Source organism: Rhipicephalus sanguineus, unplaced genomic scaffold, assembly GCF_013339695.2.
Source record: "Rhipicephalus sanguineus isolate Rsan-2018 unplaced genomic scaffold, BIME_Rsan_1.4 Seq120, whole genome shotgun sequence".
In the NCBI taxonomy this organism is placed as follows: domain Eukaryota; kingdom Metazoa; phylum Arthropoda; class Arachnida; order Ixodida; family Ixodidae; genus Rhipicephalus; species Rhipicephalus sanguineus.
The window spans coordinates 59,698-79,002 of record NW_023614476.1 but is presented as its reverse complement, the minus strand read 5'-3'; the positions used below and the strand labels follow the sequence as shown (position 1 = coordinate 79,002).

The 19,305-nt window shown below is 44.5% G+C and overlaps 1 protein-coding gene across 2 annotated transcripts; it reads right to left on the bottom strand.

Annotated features, from left to right (window-relative positions):
- Nucleotides 1-2,933: 2,933 nt before the first annotated feature.
- On the bottom strand, nucleotides 2,934-18,584 carry LOC119376433 (reticulophagy regulator 3; the record flags this gene model as incomplete). Of its 2 annotated transcripts, none has more annotated exon segments than XM_037646258.2 (5): nucleotides 2,934-3,053; nucleotides 3,137-3,221; nucleotides 5,972-6,098; nucleotides 9,357-9,494; nucleotides 18,285-18,584. In XM_037646258.2, coding segments are annotated over 5 exon segments (547 nt in total), but the record flags the coding sequence as incomplete, so codon positions are not given.
- Between the last annotated feature and the right edge of the window lie 721 nt (nucleotides 18,585-19,305).

The following is a 19,305-nucleotide window of genomic DNA, read 5'->3' as shown; positions in this document are numbered from 1 at the left end:
ACATAAACCTCATCACGGAAAAAGTCTGATCTGGCAAACATGTTTCATCGCAAGCACAACTTGGTCACGTCAAATTCCGATTGTGTTTATGAACATTATTCCAGAGCTGTGTCGTGGCGAATAAATTTGTTACTGAAGCGCATTTCAATGCAATAAGTGAGTTTAATAACCAGATTGCACACAAAACACAAGGCATGCTGCATGCTCCAGCTGACGTGCAGTGGCTTCATAAGATACCAAAAATAATTGACCGTGATGCCTTTCCAAAATTTTTCTTGCAACTAGCAGGAAGATTGAATGCTAACACTATGGGTTAGTAAAGGTCAAGACAAGAATGCCAGGGGTGCACTGAAAGCATGTGCACTACTAGCTACATGGTCCTGCATGCTGGTGTTGGGGGATTATGGCCCGAATATGAAATTTACCACACTTGGTTAAAATGTAAATGCACAGTTTTTTATGAGTGTTAATTGTGGGGAGTCTTTGACACTGTAACAAAACAGGGAAAAAAATTTCGATGTGGCAAACACAGACCTAACCCAACACTGATGAAGGTGTTGAAAACAGCACATTAATCTGAACATATGTAACTAATACTCATGAATTTTCAGCATGTAGTAATGGGCACGAGGTACTAACTAGTCTGTTCACCTCATATGGTTGTAAGTTGTCTTAAAAACAATAAAAATGAAAAAGCACAACCCTTCACAGTCATTTACATTCTTTTTGTCCACACTTTTGGGGGAAAAATACACATGTCCTGCAGAAACATTGCCTAACAAATATTATTCCTTAGCAGGAAATAATTATAGGTGTGCAAAAGTTACCACGAGTTCAATAGTCCTTGCTTTCCAATTGACTCAAGAATGCATTATTGACATTTGTCAAACATTCAGAACACTTAGCAAGTATTAAAGGATAGAAAACAAGGAAAGTAAGGGGTGTACAACATGATTCTGCTCCAGGGCAAGCTGCAATGCCTGTGCAGGGGCCCCAGTGCCTATGTGAATGCACAAGACAGATAAGTAAATCTGCAATAATTCACGTGTTTGCAACATATATATATATAGCAATAAGCCATGTAAATAATATCTATAATAATAATAATATCTGGGGTTTAACGTCCCAAAACCACGATATGATTATGAGAGACGCCGTAGTGGAGGGCTCCGGAAATTTCGACCACCTGGGGTTCTTTAACGTGCACCTAAATCTAAGTACACGGGCCTCAAACATTTTCGCCTTCATCGAAAATGCAGCCGCCGCGGCCGGGATTCGATCACGCGACCTTCGGGTCAGCAGTCGAGCGCCATAACCACTAGACCACAGTGGCGAGGCTAAATAATATCTATAAGCCCATTCCTACGCCAAGAGGATTGCACATAATCTTATGTTTCACCCCGTGTTTAGAAATGCAGTAAAATCCCGCTACAATGAAATTGACACGACGCTGCGAAAAAAAGTTCGCTGTTGCAGAATTTCGTAGCAAAATTTCATGTATAGACCACAAAAGTTAGGAAGATCTGATGATCATGACTTGTCCTTTGGTCCCAGCAAGCATATGCACTATTATCTTTTGCACTGAACTCTCGCTAACTCAGACTTACATGGCCGCGCGCCAAGTGCACATATTTTCTCGCGTATAACACGCACAAAATATACCGAAAATTTGGAGCTAAATTCGAGGTGCGGGTTTTACGCAAATTTTGGTGCGCGAGTTGGCTTCACGGCACGCCTTCACAGTAATGCAAGGAAGGCAGCTTTGCGTCAATACGTGGGTATCTTCTTTTTTTCCTTCTCCGGCAGTTTGTAGTGGAGGGTGCCGGTTATATGCAGGAGCGGGTTATACACGAGAAAATACGATATTCAGGCTACTGTCGGAGTGTGCCGAGTGCGCAGCGCCACATACGAGTGTGCCAAAGCTTCACTAGAGGCCAACTGAAAACTAAGTGCTGAAGCTCCGCACCATCACAGCCCTAAGTGAACGACAAGAAAGCCGAAACGCTTCGTGCCATTTTACGACTTTATTGCTTTGTTTACCGTTGGAGCTTATTCGCTATCAATGATCGCGACAATAGCAACCGTGGTTTTCTGCACAGCGGTTGCGGCAAACAGTAGTTCCGTTTTCAATCTGTGTGCGTGTGGTGCGTATGCCTTCAGAACTGCGTTGTTGCTACCTATGTGGTTTTTTCCGCACTGTTACGGCAAGCAGCATTGCTTAGAGTCGGTGCGCTTAGGATGTGCGCACACTTTCGTGGTCACCCATGATTGCGTCGACACGACCGCATTTGTGTTCGCAGCAGTTCCGGCAGGATGTAGTTACGCTTGGACCAGGTGTGCGCTGGCCACGCGTGTGCCTTCATAACACCACAAGCATTCATGATCGCAGGGCTAGTGACAATGAGCAGCAGTTTTGTTTTTGAACGCTACGTTAAAAACATGGCGAGAGTTCTTGAAGAACGATTCTACCACAGTCCGCACTGCGCATCAAACCCACTGGCAGTGTCATGGTGGATAGACGATCTGTCGCCGAGCATCTCAATGGCAAAAAATTTACCAGGACGTGCGTGTGGTACCATAAAGCGTGTCTCTGGTGAAGACACTGGTCTTGCGATGCGGCCGCCCGGCTCTGGAAGTCACGTGCTAACAAGAAATTGTCGAGTTGCTATTGGAATTTCGCAGCAATCCTAAGCAAGGTTTTTTTCCTGATGTGGTAGCACTCGCAAAAACTTCGTTTTCTATAGGTGGCTGACAGGGAATAAAAAATGATTCGTTGCGGCGGAAATTTCATTGTAGCGAAGTTCGTCATGGCTGCATTGGAGTGTAGATACGGAAATTTCTTTGTTAAAACACCCCTAAAAATAGCACAATGCTGCAAATCCTGCAAATCATGCAAGTGGAGTAGGGAAGTGAAAACGGGAACCTCTACTTACCTTCCAGCTTCCTCCTTGGTGGCTTCCCAGATGCAATTCTTACAAGTGCATCAAACTGTTCATACCATGTGTCTGGTATCACGTAAAGAGCAATGCCGGGGCCAAGGGTAACAGCCATCACTGAAATAAACAATCCCAAATAAGACGGGCGCAGGGTGATTTTCAGTGTCAGCAAAAGTGAGAAAGGGTGCCTGTGAACTTACACAGGCTGTAAAGTATGAGGACGCCAGACATCATTCTTCCCAACACAGCCGTCATAGCGAAAGTTGATGACGCCAGAATGCAGAACTGCAGAGAAAGGATCAAGCAATGGCCATCACAAACAGGCTTGCATGGGGAGGGGGTTTTCTCTACAGTTGACATGACAGCTGACTAGCATGATAACTTCATAGTGTTCTGTGCCCACAAAGCACATGAGGGGGGGGGGGGGTACTGAAGTACATGCTGCAGCGAACACGCAAATAAAATATAACTTTGTATGCAGCAGGTAGCCCATAACATATCACTTGCAATGTTAGTGATGACAAAACCCATGGATGCCAGACATACGTCCCACACATGCACTGTTCATTCTTTTGTCACTCAGAAGAACGAAATAAATAAATAAAGAAAGAAAGAGAGAGAAGAAAGAAGAAAGAAAGAAAGAAAGAAAGAAAGAAAGAAGAGGAAGGAGCTACAGGTTGGTCATTTCTACAGACACCGTCCGAGCACAACAGAAAACAATAAATTGAAGTATGATATACATCTCTTGTAAGTTCTTCTGTAAACCGTTAAGGAATTCCCCAAGAAACATGGCACACAATCCAGCATACCGCTCAGCTTCAAGAAAAAGTTCTCCAGCCCACTTTAAATACTAGTACCACAACACTTCCCTAAAAGTAGTGTCCTCAATAGGATGGCTTGGTTTATCACAGGAGCCAGGAAACAGCACTAAAAATAGTGCACACAGCACACAAATAAGGTAATCAACAATGTTCTTTAGGGGCAACTATTGCCATGTGAATGATTCATGGTGTTTTGATGTCCTAAACCAATGTTAGGGCTATGACAGATAGTGTGGTAAACTCCAGATCAGCCTCGAGACCAGGAGTTTATCATGCATTTATTCACTTTATAATTTCTGTTATACCCTCATAAATATGTAATTGCAGCATCTGAGAAATCCATGACCTTTACAGCAGAATTCAATTCAGTCGCAACTGCCAAATGTTCCGAGTGTGCAACAATGGGAAGCAGATTGGATAGTATGAAGTAGAGCAAGTCAGGACAGGTGCTCGTCCATGTCTTTTTTGAGGCAGCAGCACTTAATACTAAAGAGGGAATTAAAGATGTTCCCGTAGAAGTAGGCCAGCCAATTCGTTGACCATTTGAAAGCCTAGAAAGCAATTTTTTAAACTACGATAAACTTTCACATATACTAAATTCCATGAGAAGTTCAGTTCTATCTAGAAAATCCCTACTGCAGCATCTGATGAAATCCATGACCTTTTTATCTAGCACCGACTGATCAGTAACATTCAGTCGCTTAACACATCGCAATCATGTTTCCGAAAATGTTCACGAGTAGTGCTGGCGAAGCAATTGGGGGTAGATAGAAGTAGAGCTAAGTATCGGATCTGTCGATGTGACTGGAGCACGGTCAGGACAGTTTCTTTGAGGGCTACGTGCAGCACTTTTTAAAGAGGCAAGATGTTAATGTAATTGAGGACAGCTAAATCGTTGTTACCAGTGTTTGAAGCCTAGAAAAGCAAGTATTTTGTGAAATTAACACCATTTCGATGAAAACCTTCGAGAAAGCAATAAATATTTATAATAGTTGTATACAACATATTTCACAATACTTTGTATACACCAATGGGCAACCTTCAATGACAATGGAAAGGAGTGTTACAGGGATGGGAGTGCTTGTAATATGCAGCACAGAGAACCCCACAGTTATGTTCTCGGGCGCTAAGTCGTTTTCGGTCAGTCCTAGCATACATCCCATAGAATCCAATGCAACAAGAACACCGCTGTTATATCGTAACTGTACGGTATGATATGTCATAAACTGGCACACCGAGCGGCCATGTTGTCTTTTCATGCAGCCTCGCCTGGCTTGGGGTGGTGCCACTCACGGCACATTTTTCAATTACCGCCAGCACAAGCATAAACCTCGAGGCCTGTGTTTGCTATTTAAACATGGCATGTATGATATCACTTGGCTTGCGCACACTGTTAGCAAAAGTAAGGCCTCCAAGATTGGTGTTGGTTGCTGCCATCGCATATGTGTGGACTCGTCGCTGCCATGCTTCTCGCGACCTTCTCGCGTCGTTTGGCTTTTCCTTTTTACCTACTTGCGAGTCATAATGCAAGCGTACTGTGTGTGCTTGGTTCTTTTATGCCCCCAAACGTTGGTGTCAACAGGATCGCAAACTACAATTTCCTTTCAGTGGATGACGCCATTCTTGCCTCCGCAGTTCTATCCGCCGAAGTGATTGTGGCCAAGTATGCCAATGCATTCAGCAGGGACGAAGTATAGGAGGAGTTCAGTGTTCGCAGACGATCGTTTTCAGAGATGCTTTCACTTCTAAAAGGCGTACAGCAGTCTATGAGCCACGCCGTTCTGGCACTGCACCAGCCATGCTAAGACAGTGAGCAAAGAATGTTATCACTTGCAGGTGCTGGCGGATGGTGGTGAAATATGGTGGTGAAATAAACTACACAAAAGTTCTCCGAGCACACTTTATCAATCTAAACCAATTCATTGTTTCTCTTTAGTGTCCCTTGAATGCACAGACCCTGACACAGATCTCCTGTGTATTTCTCTTTTTTTTTTCCCAATTCTCCGCTCTTGCATTCTGCAGCTTCTGTTTTTTTTTTTTTTTTTTTTATGCGGTCCTCCGACAAATATATCAGCGAGGTTCTATTTTACTGTGCCAAACAGCCTGGCAACGTGGGGGTGCTTTTATAGATAAGCGCTCAAGGCCACAAATGAGCAAGCCTTCAATACTCCATTTCAAGCGTAATTTTTATAGCTAAAAGAGAATACAACTCACCAATCCTGGGTTGGTCTTTCGGAGAAGAATCACATTTGCTACCCACTTTCTGATGCTCTCAGACCAGTCGGTGATGTATCGGCTCAGTTCGGGCACACTGAAGACTTGAGGGTGCACGGGGGTCCACCTGAAAAGTAGCGCTATTCTGTAGATATGGTATACCTCGAAATCTGCTACAGTGCCTCAATAGAAGTTGCACACAATGCAAGATGCAAATTCTATAAGAAGAGAATGGATTCTGCTGACACATGACAGTAGAAGCAAGGTCTGCTTAATGCACCTTGCCCATTAACCCAATGTTTCAGCCTTAAAGATAAGATTATACCTTGCAGATCACATGAGATGACAATACTGTACATAAAATATTGCCCGATGCTTTTCAAAACTTGTGCCCTCTTTGGAAAAGCCATTCTCTAGAGGCAGCCGTCGCCTTCCTTGGCCACCTTTACATATGGCGCGCTCTGGTGCGGGTGCCTTGTGCTGTTAGCTTAAAAAGAATAAGAATTAAGAAAGAGCTTCTGCTCCTGCCTTTGGCCTGAAAGGTTCCGGGTTTTTTGCTCAGCGACTGCGCTGTTATAGTAATCCTGACACCGGTCTGGACATCGCCTCACGGTGAACACATTGTCAAAACAAGTTCATTGTTGAACTGAGCTATGAAGACCAAACTAAAGCTTCAGCTCCCCCATTAAAATGGTTGTTCATACAAAATCCTTTCATGCTACAGCGCTCTTCTAAGGAATAGAGTTCCAAAATAACTCAGAGGGGACTCTGGCGCTGAGATCGTCAGGTACCATGGGAATGATGGGTGTAGTACACAAATTGCATAGTCTTTTCATGTTGCGGCTTCAAGCGTACTTGTGGCTTTGTTTATTGCTGTGTTTTGGTGTTTGTTCGGATAAAAAGAATAGGACGTTGTGAACTTCGTGAACCAGGTTGATTTTGGTGAGCCTAAAAACAGTTAAAGTGGTGAAGCGGAACTGCGACTTTTGTGACTTGTTTTGCGACAAAAGCGGATTGCAGGCCGACGTGCAGCCAATACAGCCGTTCAGAGCTAAAGTAGGTGGACATTGTTTTTCAAATTTGATTTTCGAGCTTACAGCACAAGGCATTTGCAGTGGGCAGTTAGTTTTAATTACTATAACGCCTTTTTAAAATTCCTGCATTACAATGGATCTTGAACATTGCCTTTAGGACTTACAATGCTAACAAACCTACAATGTGGGCATCTAAACAGCCTTAACAGTTGGCATGCAATACAGATGTAAAGCAGCAAGATGTGGCCTACTGGTTACCTTTTCATTTTTCTGCACTCATAACAGATACACAAGCTTCACGAGCAGGATTAAGGAAAAGCACAATGGCTGCAGTGGTCACAATTCCTAGTTCGAAATGTTGAGAGAACTGCCAAAGATTAACAAGAGAAGTGGCATAACAGGTATAATTTCCAACTGAGACAAATCACACACACACATGAGAAGCCAAAAGGTGTTAAGTTTCACAGAACTCTCTATCTAGCATCCTGTTTTTCTTTTGCTATTTGTCTGCAAAATCTAATTTCATTGATGATATTTCACTGCCACTCTGTCCTTAAGTGACAAGTGGCAGGGATCCAGTGCAGCACCTCACTGTCTACACTAAGTATTTTACACAAGGAGGCCATGAACAATGAAGACAGCAAGGAAGCATTGCTTTTCTTTTGACAAGTAGGCCAGCTTTGGAGTGGAGACAAGTGAAGCAACCATATACAGCTTACTTGAGAAGAGGAATACGGCTGAAAAAAAGAAACAGATAGTAATGAACAAAGGGACAAGAAAAGACGACAGGTCATATTTTTTGTCAGGAATGTTGCATCTCTGTGCCAACTCCTGTCATGCTGCCCAAGTAATCTATGGATCTGCACTCATTCTCGAGGCTTTCAGTCATTCTGTGATGCAATAAGCATTTGCCGAACCCCCTCTGGAAACAAGAAGCGGGAACAGCCAGAGACATTGGTACAGGCATGATCCTGAGTAGCAAAACCACGTGCTGAAATATAAGATTTCTGAAGTTACGCAAGAATGCGAATAATGAAACTCACACATTTACAATATGGTCAGTAAGCATTGATATGCCAGGGCTAGACTGAATGGCAACTAACGTGAGATTGTGATAAGGAGTGCAGGTAACAGATTATTAAAGGGGCCCATGCAACACTTTTCAAGCATGGTGAGAAAATGCTACCTATTGGTAGTTGAGGCTCCTATAAACATGTGAGCCAAATATTATATACAGCACTGCATGTGGCAAGAAATCGCTCACTCTTCTCTCGGCAAATTCCGCGACAGACTGGCTTGCCTACATTGTAAGGGGACAGGACACTGCCACTGGCTGATCTGAGCATTCGTGTGCTGCATAGCTATCGCGGCTACCATGGGGTGCCGTGAAGTACCTGCACAGCCGTCTATAGTGCTAGAATTACATACCATAGACACACTATAGAATTACACTCGCATGCTCATGATCACTCTGAAAGTGAGCTGATGCACTCAAAGAAAAGAAAGAGAAGGAAGTGCTCAAGGTTGTGACATGCACTGACGTAGCTTTTTGCCTCTCTGCCATCTCCCACTAGCATAGTTTTGAACATGCTCGTTAAGACAAAAGGAGAAAGTGCTCAATGCATGCAACAAATACCTGTAGCTCTGCTCGTACTCTGGAGGTTCCAAAATTTTTTGCGGCAATAAACCCTAATATTGAGGCCATTCGACGATTACTTGGAAAGGTGTTGCAGGGCCTTTTTAGGTACCATCGATACCTGTCAACTCCTAGTGACACTGTATACAAAGGCTCTTGCTTGCTATTATCTGCTACGGCTAGCATGCGAGTAATCCTCACTAAGCATTACAAGTGCTTCAACAAGATCAAGATTTGAGCTACCCTGCATGAAGAACAGCGTATGCTTTCTAATTTTCAAAGCCATGGCATTCAAAGTACTCATCTAACACCCCAAAGGCAATGAAGTAGACTTGAATCATTGTGCTGGGAAGCCATTGCACTGCTAATGTATTGGTTTAATGCTCCATCAGAAGTATGCCAACAACAAAGGGCAAATGTAAAATGACTTGAGACACAGGCTCAACCACAGTCATCTTTCAATCTTCACTGGTGGTGCTACAAATTGAATCATTACTGGACAGACATTATTCCTCTGAGCCCTAGAAGCTTTTAACTACAAAAAAAGCTTTAAAGCTGGGCAGCAGCTCCTAAATGAAACGTTGAAGCGATAGCGCTGTTAAAGACAGGGACCACAAAAAAAGTCTGTTCTCTTGGATTCCTAAATGAAAATGTGGTCAGATATGAGCGAGATCTAAACTGGGTACAACACAGAGAGCAACCGATGGAAACTTACTGTTCATTATCCTCTCCTTCTGGAATAGGCACACGAATCTCTGGCCAGATCTTGTCCACCCATGTTTTGTACATAAAGGTTACAGCTGCTATAAGAGCCACAAAGGAGTAGAATCTCCTACTGCATGACACCACCAACCTAGAAAAGAATGAAATGAAATGTAAGACTCCTGATACAGTCGCTAACTGTAGCGGGCGCGAATAAATGCACGAGGCTCTTTTTCCATCAAGAATGAGACTGTGACTTGATATGTTGTTCAGTGCACTGACAATCCGTCACGCAACAGATAGATTGTGACGTAAGACAGTGACGGATAAATCGCACAGATTCTTGTGACCTAATAACAATAATTCGCGTCCCAGTGAGTGTTCCAACAACACATTAACAGCCAGGCAGGAGGTGTTTGGAATAAGTTTGCTACGTGCCATACACTGCATGGGACTGTGCACAGAAAACTTCCAAGGGGGAGTCAGGTCGTCCTTAATGAATGCACGTATGATGGTGTTTCTAGACTACCTCTTACACCACAGAACATGGACAGATAGCAATGAATGAATTGCAGTTCTTTATCCAGAAGCACAAAAGACTGAGCATGCTGACACGTGCTGCACAGCCCCTCCATATTTCTTATAGTTCAGCTCGATGTTCCATTCCTTATTGTTCTCTTTCAACTATAGCATGTCAGCCTAGACAGATGATGGTCTATAGACGCCATATTGTATCTTAATAATGCTGTGGCTTTCCATGCTTCTCAATGCTAGCATTTGGTGTTTGAGCTGTTAGTTTAGCACTTGTGGCATTAGTAATATACTAGTGTGTCATAGCAATGCTACCTTAGCATGCCGAAAATTTGAACTCTTAACCAAATGCCTGTGCTTCTAATTAGTATCTGCAGTTCTAATTTGTCTTTATAAACAAGTTTGAGCTGTGCTTCCGCATGGTAAACGACGCTGTCAACCCTTTGTCATTCATTGATACACGAATCTAAGCACCGACTTGTGCATCTCTTATTTAGCTGTCAAAGTGGTAGCAATGCAAAAAAAAAAAAAAAGCATTAACGCCCTTGCTCCAAAATACAGGAAACAGAAAGCGATATCGAATGCAGGCAACGTGACGGGCTTCACGGCTTGCAACAAGTCAGTTAATCTCCGAGTTAATCTCCAGTCAGCGCTCTCACTGAGCAGATAAGATAAGAACGGCGCTTGTGGGTTTCTGGGCGCAGGCAACTATCGTGTCGCCGTCAACAAAACAGCGAACTTCCGCGGTCAGTATCACATGGTTCAAAGACGCTGCCAGTCATAAAAGGCGTGATTTCGGGTCGCATAGTAACCAAAATGTAACGGATGAAGAAACAGCGCTCGAAAACATAACAAGGAAGCCATTGTTCAAATTGGAACGTAAACAGATCACCGCTCTAGCTGACAGATCAGTTTCTAGAGAACGGCAAGGATCGAGGTCGTCGCAAACGAGCGAAGGTCACAATGCCATTCAAGGCTGTCGCAAAAATAACATCAGATGTGAAGAAAGGCAAAGGGTTTAAATCGATAGCCATTAATTTTGAACATCGGTGATCACATCAGTTACTACTTGGATACTGGTACTCAGTTTCGCCCAACCACAAGAAATGTGAACGGGCGCGAGGCTGTTAGGCGACCACGGCAACAGTCGCGCGTCAGTTTTCCATTCATTGGTCAAGTCTTTGTTATGCTACCGTGACGAGCTGTTCCCCAGTTTATAACTGAGTTCGTTCTGCGGTGTAAGGTTAGCGGGGAGCAGAAATGTGTTACTTACAGGAGCGAAAACGGAGGGGCATCACGTATATAGACGTTTCGACTACTTTCATTGCTTTTTTTAACCAAATTTGGGCAAAACGGCGAGGCAGGAGCGGCAGCAGCGCTATTGTCATTGTGCCTACGGCAAACACATAAGTATGTGCCGATTTCGGCACGCGTAAATTGTATCGGAAGAACGCCGCACACGAACGTGGTCACGCGGGAACTCCGCACTAAACGCAGTGGTGGTAACAGGGGTGCACGACTCACCAAAACAGACAGTTGACTGCGACAAAGGCGGTAGCGCTCACGTAAGGTCTCTCCCATATGAGCAGGCTCTGGATCGTGATCAGGTGCGCCTCAAACGGTCCCAGCACGCGCTCAAGCACACAATTTTGCTCTCTGTCGTCTCTACCGGTAGTTTTGAGCGGCCGTCCGAAGCCCCTACGCAGAATTCCCCTCGACCAGGCGAGCAGTTGCAGCACCCGCTCCTGCGCGGCAGCCATGTTTGTTTTCTTGGTCTTGTCTGACGTCACGAGCATATGACTTCAAGTCACCTGACCGCGCGGCGCCGTCGCGCGAAGAGCGCGCGCGATGGTGTTTCCAAGAGTGGAAAGGATTTAGCGCGGAAATAACATGAATGGTGTTTTTTTTTTTTTTTTTCTTGTTCAGTGCGGTACACAAGAAACCTCATCCCTTTTATCAGATAGCAAAAGGGACGGTTGGCGCACATAATTTTTGTTTCTTTTATCAGTGAGATACTGTAAGACTGCATCACGCTTTCATGCAGTAGTTATTAATGAGACTCAACTTCTAAAAAAATCCAATGTACACGCGTCATTTGACGTTGCGAGCGGTATTAACGCGGTTGCAGAAACGGAAATAAACATATCGTCGGAAATTAGCGCTGTGTGTATTCAGGTGTTTTTTTTTTCTGCGTACCTTTGTCACTTCCGCGCTATAATGAAGCAAAACATGCGTACTTGTCATGCAACTTACATTTGTGCCGGCTGACAGACGCACTCGATGCACTAAAACGGAACTTATGGGCCGGACTTCCAGGCAACGCGCTGACTGCCTCGATTTATTATGGGGACTGTAAAGTGGTAGCGATAGTGGTCGTAGAAAATTAATTCGAGTTTATTAAATCGAGGCTCACTGGTGGAGCCATGGCATGCGATACGCCTGACCCTAACCATACTCGCACCTCAGGGACACTGAATCGTCCTGGAGTGTGTGATGTAATGACAACTCGAGGGGTTTATACGAAGACTTAGCAGTTTTTGCCTGCTACTCATGCTCTTACCGTTAAAAAAAAATGTAAATAAAATATTATGCTATCGTTTCCTTTCTTTGAATGCATTTTTTTTTGTAATGGGCTTTCATATGCAACCAGTATAGTAGTAAATTGATCTCAGCGTGAGCGCGGTATATTTTTGCCAGTCATGCATGCACCGAGGATAGGTGAACAGTGATGTTACATCTATATGGCACATCTATGTATAACGAATATATGAAGGCAAGGAAACAATTCACATAAAAAGGTATTAGATTAAATTGAAGTTTAGGTAATTGAAAGCTAAACCTGAAAGGAAACGAAGGTGGGCCAAGAAGCAGATCATAGCCGACGGGAGCCGAAACCAAAGATTTCTCACTACGCATGTGTGCGTGCTACGGTGGCGGCTGTGTACACGTCATTTTATCTTTACCTTACGCAATACTGAAGAAACGAGTGTACGAAAGAGAGAGTGCACGAAAATACATTCGAGATCAAAACAGTTCCAAGTTATAAAGTGGTACTTATAAGAGTGGTGAGGTATGGGGTAACAAATACCATTCCGGAGCGATAACTCGCGAAATGAAATTATTAGTAAGTCAATTGTTTCTTTTGTATTTTTTTCTAGTTTGACGTATATATATGTACTGCCCCCCTTAGTCAATTGTTTCTTTTATATTTTATTCCAGTTTGACGTGCATATATCTATTGCCCCCCTTAGCCAACAGTTTCTTTTGTATTTTTTTCCAGGTTGAAGTGTATATATGTATTGCCCCCCTTACTCAATACCCCCATGGGGCCTGTAAGGTACTTTGAAATAATATATATATATATATATATATATATATATATATATATATATATATATATATATAGTTCCTGGGAACAGAGGTTTCATGCGATGGCCATATTTGTGGTACAATGTGCTCTACCGGAACATGATATCGGTAGTTCCGTGATTGTGTTTAAAGCTTGCCAAAATATAGCGGCAAGAACTTATCGGAACAGTTTTCCTTCTCTCAATAAGATTCAAGTTCGGTCGTCTACGCGATATATCCGTGGGTTAGCTGTGCCGTCTGAATAGCTTGAAAATAAAGTGGACTACAAACCATCAAATCTTATTCAGATTTTGCCATGTTTACCACGGTAAAGAGGTCCCAAATACAGCACTATAGATACTCAAGAGAGGGTATCATGGTTGTTTATAATAGCCATCAACCTTTAGCAAAGAACACTCGCCTAATTTAAGCATTAGAATACCTATAATGTTCTACGGCCTGTTGACGTATATACTACCCATATGCGTCCACATTTTTGCGTACGATATTTATCCCGGGATGTGTTTATAGCCAGCGCCACTTGTACGCACTGTGCACGTGTCATTGGAAAGTCGTGGGTTCGACTCCCACTGTCGGAAAGACTGTCCTCTCGTCCACTTGCATTTTCGTTTAGCTTATCATTTTTACACTTCAACTAAGACTATTCACCACTTCCATTATGTTTTCATTGGCTTCATTATCTGTTGGCTGCAATTATGTTTGTATCATCGGGCCCGCCGGTTCCGCCGTCTCGTTCATTACGAATATGTCTACAAAAGAACGGAGCCATAAATTAAACTACGCGCGTCTATGTATATATAGGCCGGCAACATGTAGGTTTTTTTTTTTCTTTAAGCAAGACTTCGCAAACTCTCATATTCCTCAAAAGTGTTTTGTAAGTTCTGTGCAACATTTTTCCGAGGCTCAACTAAGCAAAGAAAAGAAAAACAGAAAAAAAAACTGCGAGAAAGACTCGTGCACAATATATAAAAGCTATAGCGTTCATCGTGTGTATTTTTTTTTTTTTGACGCAACAGTTAAGGCGACCCTTATTACGCCCAGAAGAAGCGGCAAACTTTATGTATCTTTTTGTATCTCTATGTATGTGCATGTATCTTATGTATATACGCCTTGTTTATCTGGCTTTCCTCTTGATGTATTATAGGGACGTGCACAGCCTTGTTGAAGGGCATTCAAACAAGAAACGATTTCCGCATTTCCCTCATCTTCATGCGTCATATGAGATTCACATTCGGTTTGCCCGGCGTTCTCAGTTAAATAATAGAGTTCTTTTTTTTTTTTAAGATATTAAGCGAAAGTGACGGATAGGCTGCAGTTAATGTGTAGGCGCTGTTTGCGGTGCGCTGTTTAATTTTACAACCTGCAACAAACAACGCATGCAAATGCTTTGCCCAATGTTCTTGCGATGAAAAAAAAAAAGAATGATGCATGAATTACTACCTTCACGAAGATTTCTTACGGGCTCGAAAGATGTATACGCCGGCAAGCTTTCGAAAGGAAGGGCACACTTTCGTTTTTCGTAGGAAATTAAATTTTTTATTGTACAGCTACGCTGGAATTCGGGCTTCGATTCTGCAAGGTCACACGATTCCGCCTTCTTTTTTTCCGTGGGTTTCTAAGAACCGCGCTGCTGCTATAGACGCGCAAACTTGCGTGGCATGTGAGAACGCGTGCAAAAAGTCGCGTTGCGTCACCTTGGGCGCATATCCAACGGAGAGTGTGTTGGCAGGCTCACGTTTGAAGGGATGCAGACACACACATCGTTCTGCGGTAAGACTTACGGCGTGACACCGTCACCAAGCACTGATGAAGCACCGCACACGTAGAACAGTCTCGTGCAATGACTGGCTTAGAAATAAGGAAAGAGAGAGAGGGAGAGACCTCCCGCTTTAGAGCGAGGTGATTTTACCATATACAGCTCGCCCCAGTAGAGTTTGTACGTTAACGCTTAGGTTGTCCACAACACGTGTGTACTGGTTTAATTGAATTGAATTTGTTTACGAGATTTTACGTGGTACGACAAGGGATGATTATGAGCCGCGTTGTAGGGGGGAATCCGGATTAATATTGACCAGGAAACAATATGTTGGGTGAGTTGGTTTCTAGCTTCCATATTTACAGCTTTCATATTATCAAATTTTCACATTTACATACGGAGCGCTGCGTGTGTCTTGTGTGCCTTCTTCCCTGTGGTGTCGTCTCGCGCTGTAAATATGGAAGCTAATTTGGACCCTTGGAGTTCTTAATGTGCGCAGGCTTGCGCATGGAGGGGGGGGGGGGTATTCCTATCACAGGGGGGGGGGGCAGGTCCAGGAAGACTGTCCAATTGTGTAGTCTCATAACAATGCCGAGCCGGTCGAGCATTCAATTGCCGAACCTCAGCCCAACCCACAATCCATTCCCCTTTTCAGCATTCGTTTCCGTTCTTGGACTCCAATCACCGTTGTTTGTTAACTGCAGACATGACTGAATAGCGCAACAACAAAAAAAAAAAAAAGAAAAAGCCACAGACAAGGTAGAGACGACAGACAGGACGGAGCGCAAATCCTGTCTGTCGTCCCTACCTTGTCTGTGGTTTTTTTGCGCTATTCAGTCATGTCTGCAGTTAATACGCACCAACTAGCCCAACTAACGTCTCTAATTATGTTGTTTGTTACTCCGTAAGCAATAAGCCAGGGGTCTCGAACTCACCTCAGCTAGCGGGCCGCATCCACGAAATTTAGTCCCACAAGGGCCGGGACTGTGGAGATTGTGGGAGCGGGGGGGGGGGGGGGGGGGGGGGGGGGGGGGGTGGGAGGGGGGGGCGTTTGAACAAAATGTCACCTAACGTTGGCATCATTTCAAGGAGCGCGTTTCCCATATCCCACGTATGGGTCATTTCTGAAGCGGAATTGACGTCAGGTTTCGAAAAACACATCAGTACTGATTTCCACAATGACTAAAATATGGGCGCCGATTCTGAAATATAGTTTTCGTGCCACGGTGATGTTTCAGCTTATAGTGACCTCACGGGGAGCCTCACGAAAAAAAAAAAGAAAAAAGAAAAAGGAATGCTTGGGACCGGTCCCGTCTCTGTAGCTTATCCGAACAAAGCGCTGTTAATTGCGATAGGTAAGAAAATAATGCGAGTATTATTTAGCAAATTCGCAAAACCTTAATCCGTGTAAAGCCGCGGGCCGCATGTGGCCCACGGGCCGCGTGTTTGAGACCCCTACAATGAACGGTCGAAAATGTTGCGATTTGCAGTGTGAAAAATGCTGTTTTTTTTTATTCGTGTATGCATCTTACTACGACCCATTCGCAGTCGACTAAACACCCCTATTCTGGCTCAATTGACTCGACATTAGCAGAAGAACATTGAATAAGCAAGGTGTCATTTGAATGTGACAGGTGGTTCGAATGCACGACAGCCTAGCGGAAAAGCCTTTTCTTTTCGCATGATAACTTATAAACAAAATCACAGATTTGTTTGAAGGACACTGAATACCAACAACAAAAACGTCTTCAAGTTTCCTTACATACCGTGTCACTTCTTTTTTTTCCCCCTTTCGCCAAGAAAGCCGCTGAATATGCTGACGTAAAATTTTCCACTAATTACGTTGTCAGCCTACATTCTTCAAATGATGCATATACTTCTCAGTGCATTGAACCGGTTAATTATCCGTAGAGTATTGATTAACAGGGGTTAGGGTCGCAGTTTTCCACCGTTACACAGGGTCAATATTTCGTCGTGCATCTCTTACATATGACAAACCAGTATACTGCGGAATGGAGCAAGGTGGAGGGAAATACACCGTCTACAGTTGAAAAGTGCTAATTCAACTCAAATCCAAAGAGCTGGATTTTAGCGTAAGACGTCGCTACTGGGAATCGAACCCGCGTACCTCACGCCCAGAAGCCACTGCATGGGTATATGAGCAGAAAGGATGACTCTGTGAATGAGTGAGGAAGAGTTGTGGTTCGGAAGGGGAGATGAGAGCGTTCGACGAGTTGAGATCTTCGTTTTATTCGATTACAGGTAGAACACGGACGAGCAAAGAGAATTACCGGCGTGTCTATCCCACCAGAAAGCTCACGAGCAGCCATCTCGTCATTTCGCGCTTTCAAGCGGCACTTGGCACTTGCCGTGGCAGCGTTGTGTTGGCATCGCTTCCTGCCTTCGAGGCGGCTTAAAAATAACGCGCGAAGGAACGCGTCGCCTGACGGCACTTCTGCATGACACTTGTACGTTGAACTCAGTCTGGCATATGGTGTGGGACGAAAAATAGAAACTTCGAAAGTGCTGTCACACTGCCTGTAGTCATACTGTCATACTGAACTGGTATCGATTGTACGGTAGGAACTAAGGCGGTTTTAGTGACCCTGATTAAGTACATAACGCACGCCCAATCTCGTGAGCGCACGTCGACGTCGAGCAAGCCCGTGTATTTGCTGAAGCTATCAAACAATCTCATCAAGCAAGCACTTGCTGTCACGTCCGCAATATACATAGTTGGCTCAAAAAGCACGTGCTGTTTATTTTTTCAACGAACCTCCCTCTCAACATTACGCATAACGCGATTGGCAGGCAAATGGCTATGTTGGCATGCTAGCCACACTGTATAGCCTCGTGGTATAGCCTCAAGGTATATAGCCTTATGGCATAGAGCCTGATGGTATTTAGGCCCATGGTACCGAACCCCACGGTATCTAGCCCCACGGTATCGAACCACATGGTATATAGCATCAGACAGTGTATATATCGTCATGTATATAACCTCATGGTGCACAGCCCCATGATAAATCGCCCCATGGTACATGGCACTAGCGTAGTCAGGAGGGGAAGTCGGGTGTTCAAGCACTCTTCCCCCCGAAATTTTTTTTTTCAATTTTGCGTCTGTATATATGCGCACACACATACAAACGCACATACGAACACACATAAAGTATGATTCAACCCCCTCCCCCTCCCACCCGAAAAACATTTCTGGCTACGCGACTGCCTCCTGGTATAGAAGCCTCATGGTACATGCCAGCGGTATAGCCTCGGGACAGCACTCACCGTACAACCCAGTAGAGTCCGTGAGCGAAGACGCTTCCACCGACGCAGAAGCGCATCCGATCTATATTCATATTCATCGTGGCGTCACTCTCTTCGACTTCTCGTTCCGAGTATCGCAATCGACACACAGGTACAGTGACCGGAGTCCACGGCGCGGCACCAGATGTCTCTTGTTACCGCACTTATTCCAGGAAAGCCGCTGCGTACACTGCTGTGCAGGGCGCGTCCGTGCAAAGCGTCAGCAATCTGCGACTGGAAAAGACACCCGTTAACTCGTACGGCTTCTGAACGGGCTGCAGAAACACGCGCTCCAGTCGCTGCGTTGTCGCAACCGGCAGCGGTCCGTTCGCAACGGCGCCCCGGTCACGTGCCCGCACCCCCTCGTGGTTGACGACGTAGCGGGTGCCGTGGATAAAACTCTGCGGGAGAGAGGAAGGCAGGCCCACGTCACGCTCTTTAATTGAGGATAGCACGCTCGCGTGAGTGAATGCGTCGCCGTTCGTCGTCACCGTCCCCGAAGGGGTATGCGAGTGCGCACTTGGGTAGCCAGATATTCGCAGTGCACGCGTTTCGTAAATACGTGTTTCGAAATGGCTTTCGAAATGTCGGGGTGCGTGAACACATCCTCTTTTTGAACTCTTGTGCCGGGTTACAAAGCATACCTACAGTGCTATTGAAAACGTGCTCACGCGAGCTCGCAGCAGAGCACAGGGTATAACATCGTTCGGTGGAAAGGTCCCATTGGTGTCCCGAATAAAGTCGCCACGAAATTGTGAAGCTAAGCAGAGCGAAATTTAATGTTCCATCCAAACTATCCGCGAGTGGGAAACATTATTAAGGCGGCGCAATTGGTATTGCATAATTTCCCATCATTTGCAGGGAGCACACACCCACATGAACTTACAGAGGAGACAGCCTTGTGCTTGTCTGAGTTTCATTCATTACACAATGAGCTGATAACGTTTTCTTAGTGACCGGCCTGCGATAAGACCGGTGACTAAGCAAATCTTCTCACTTCGCT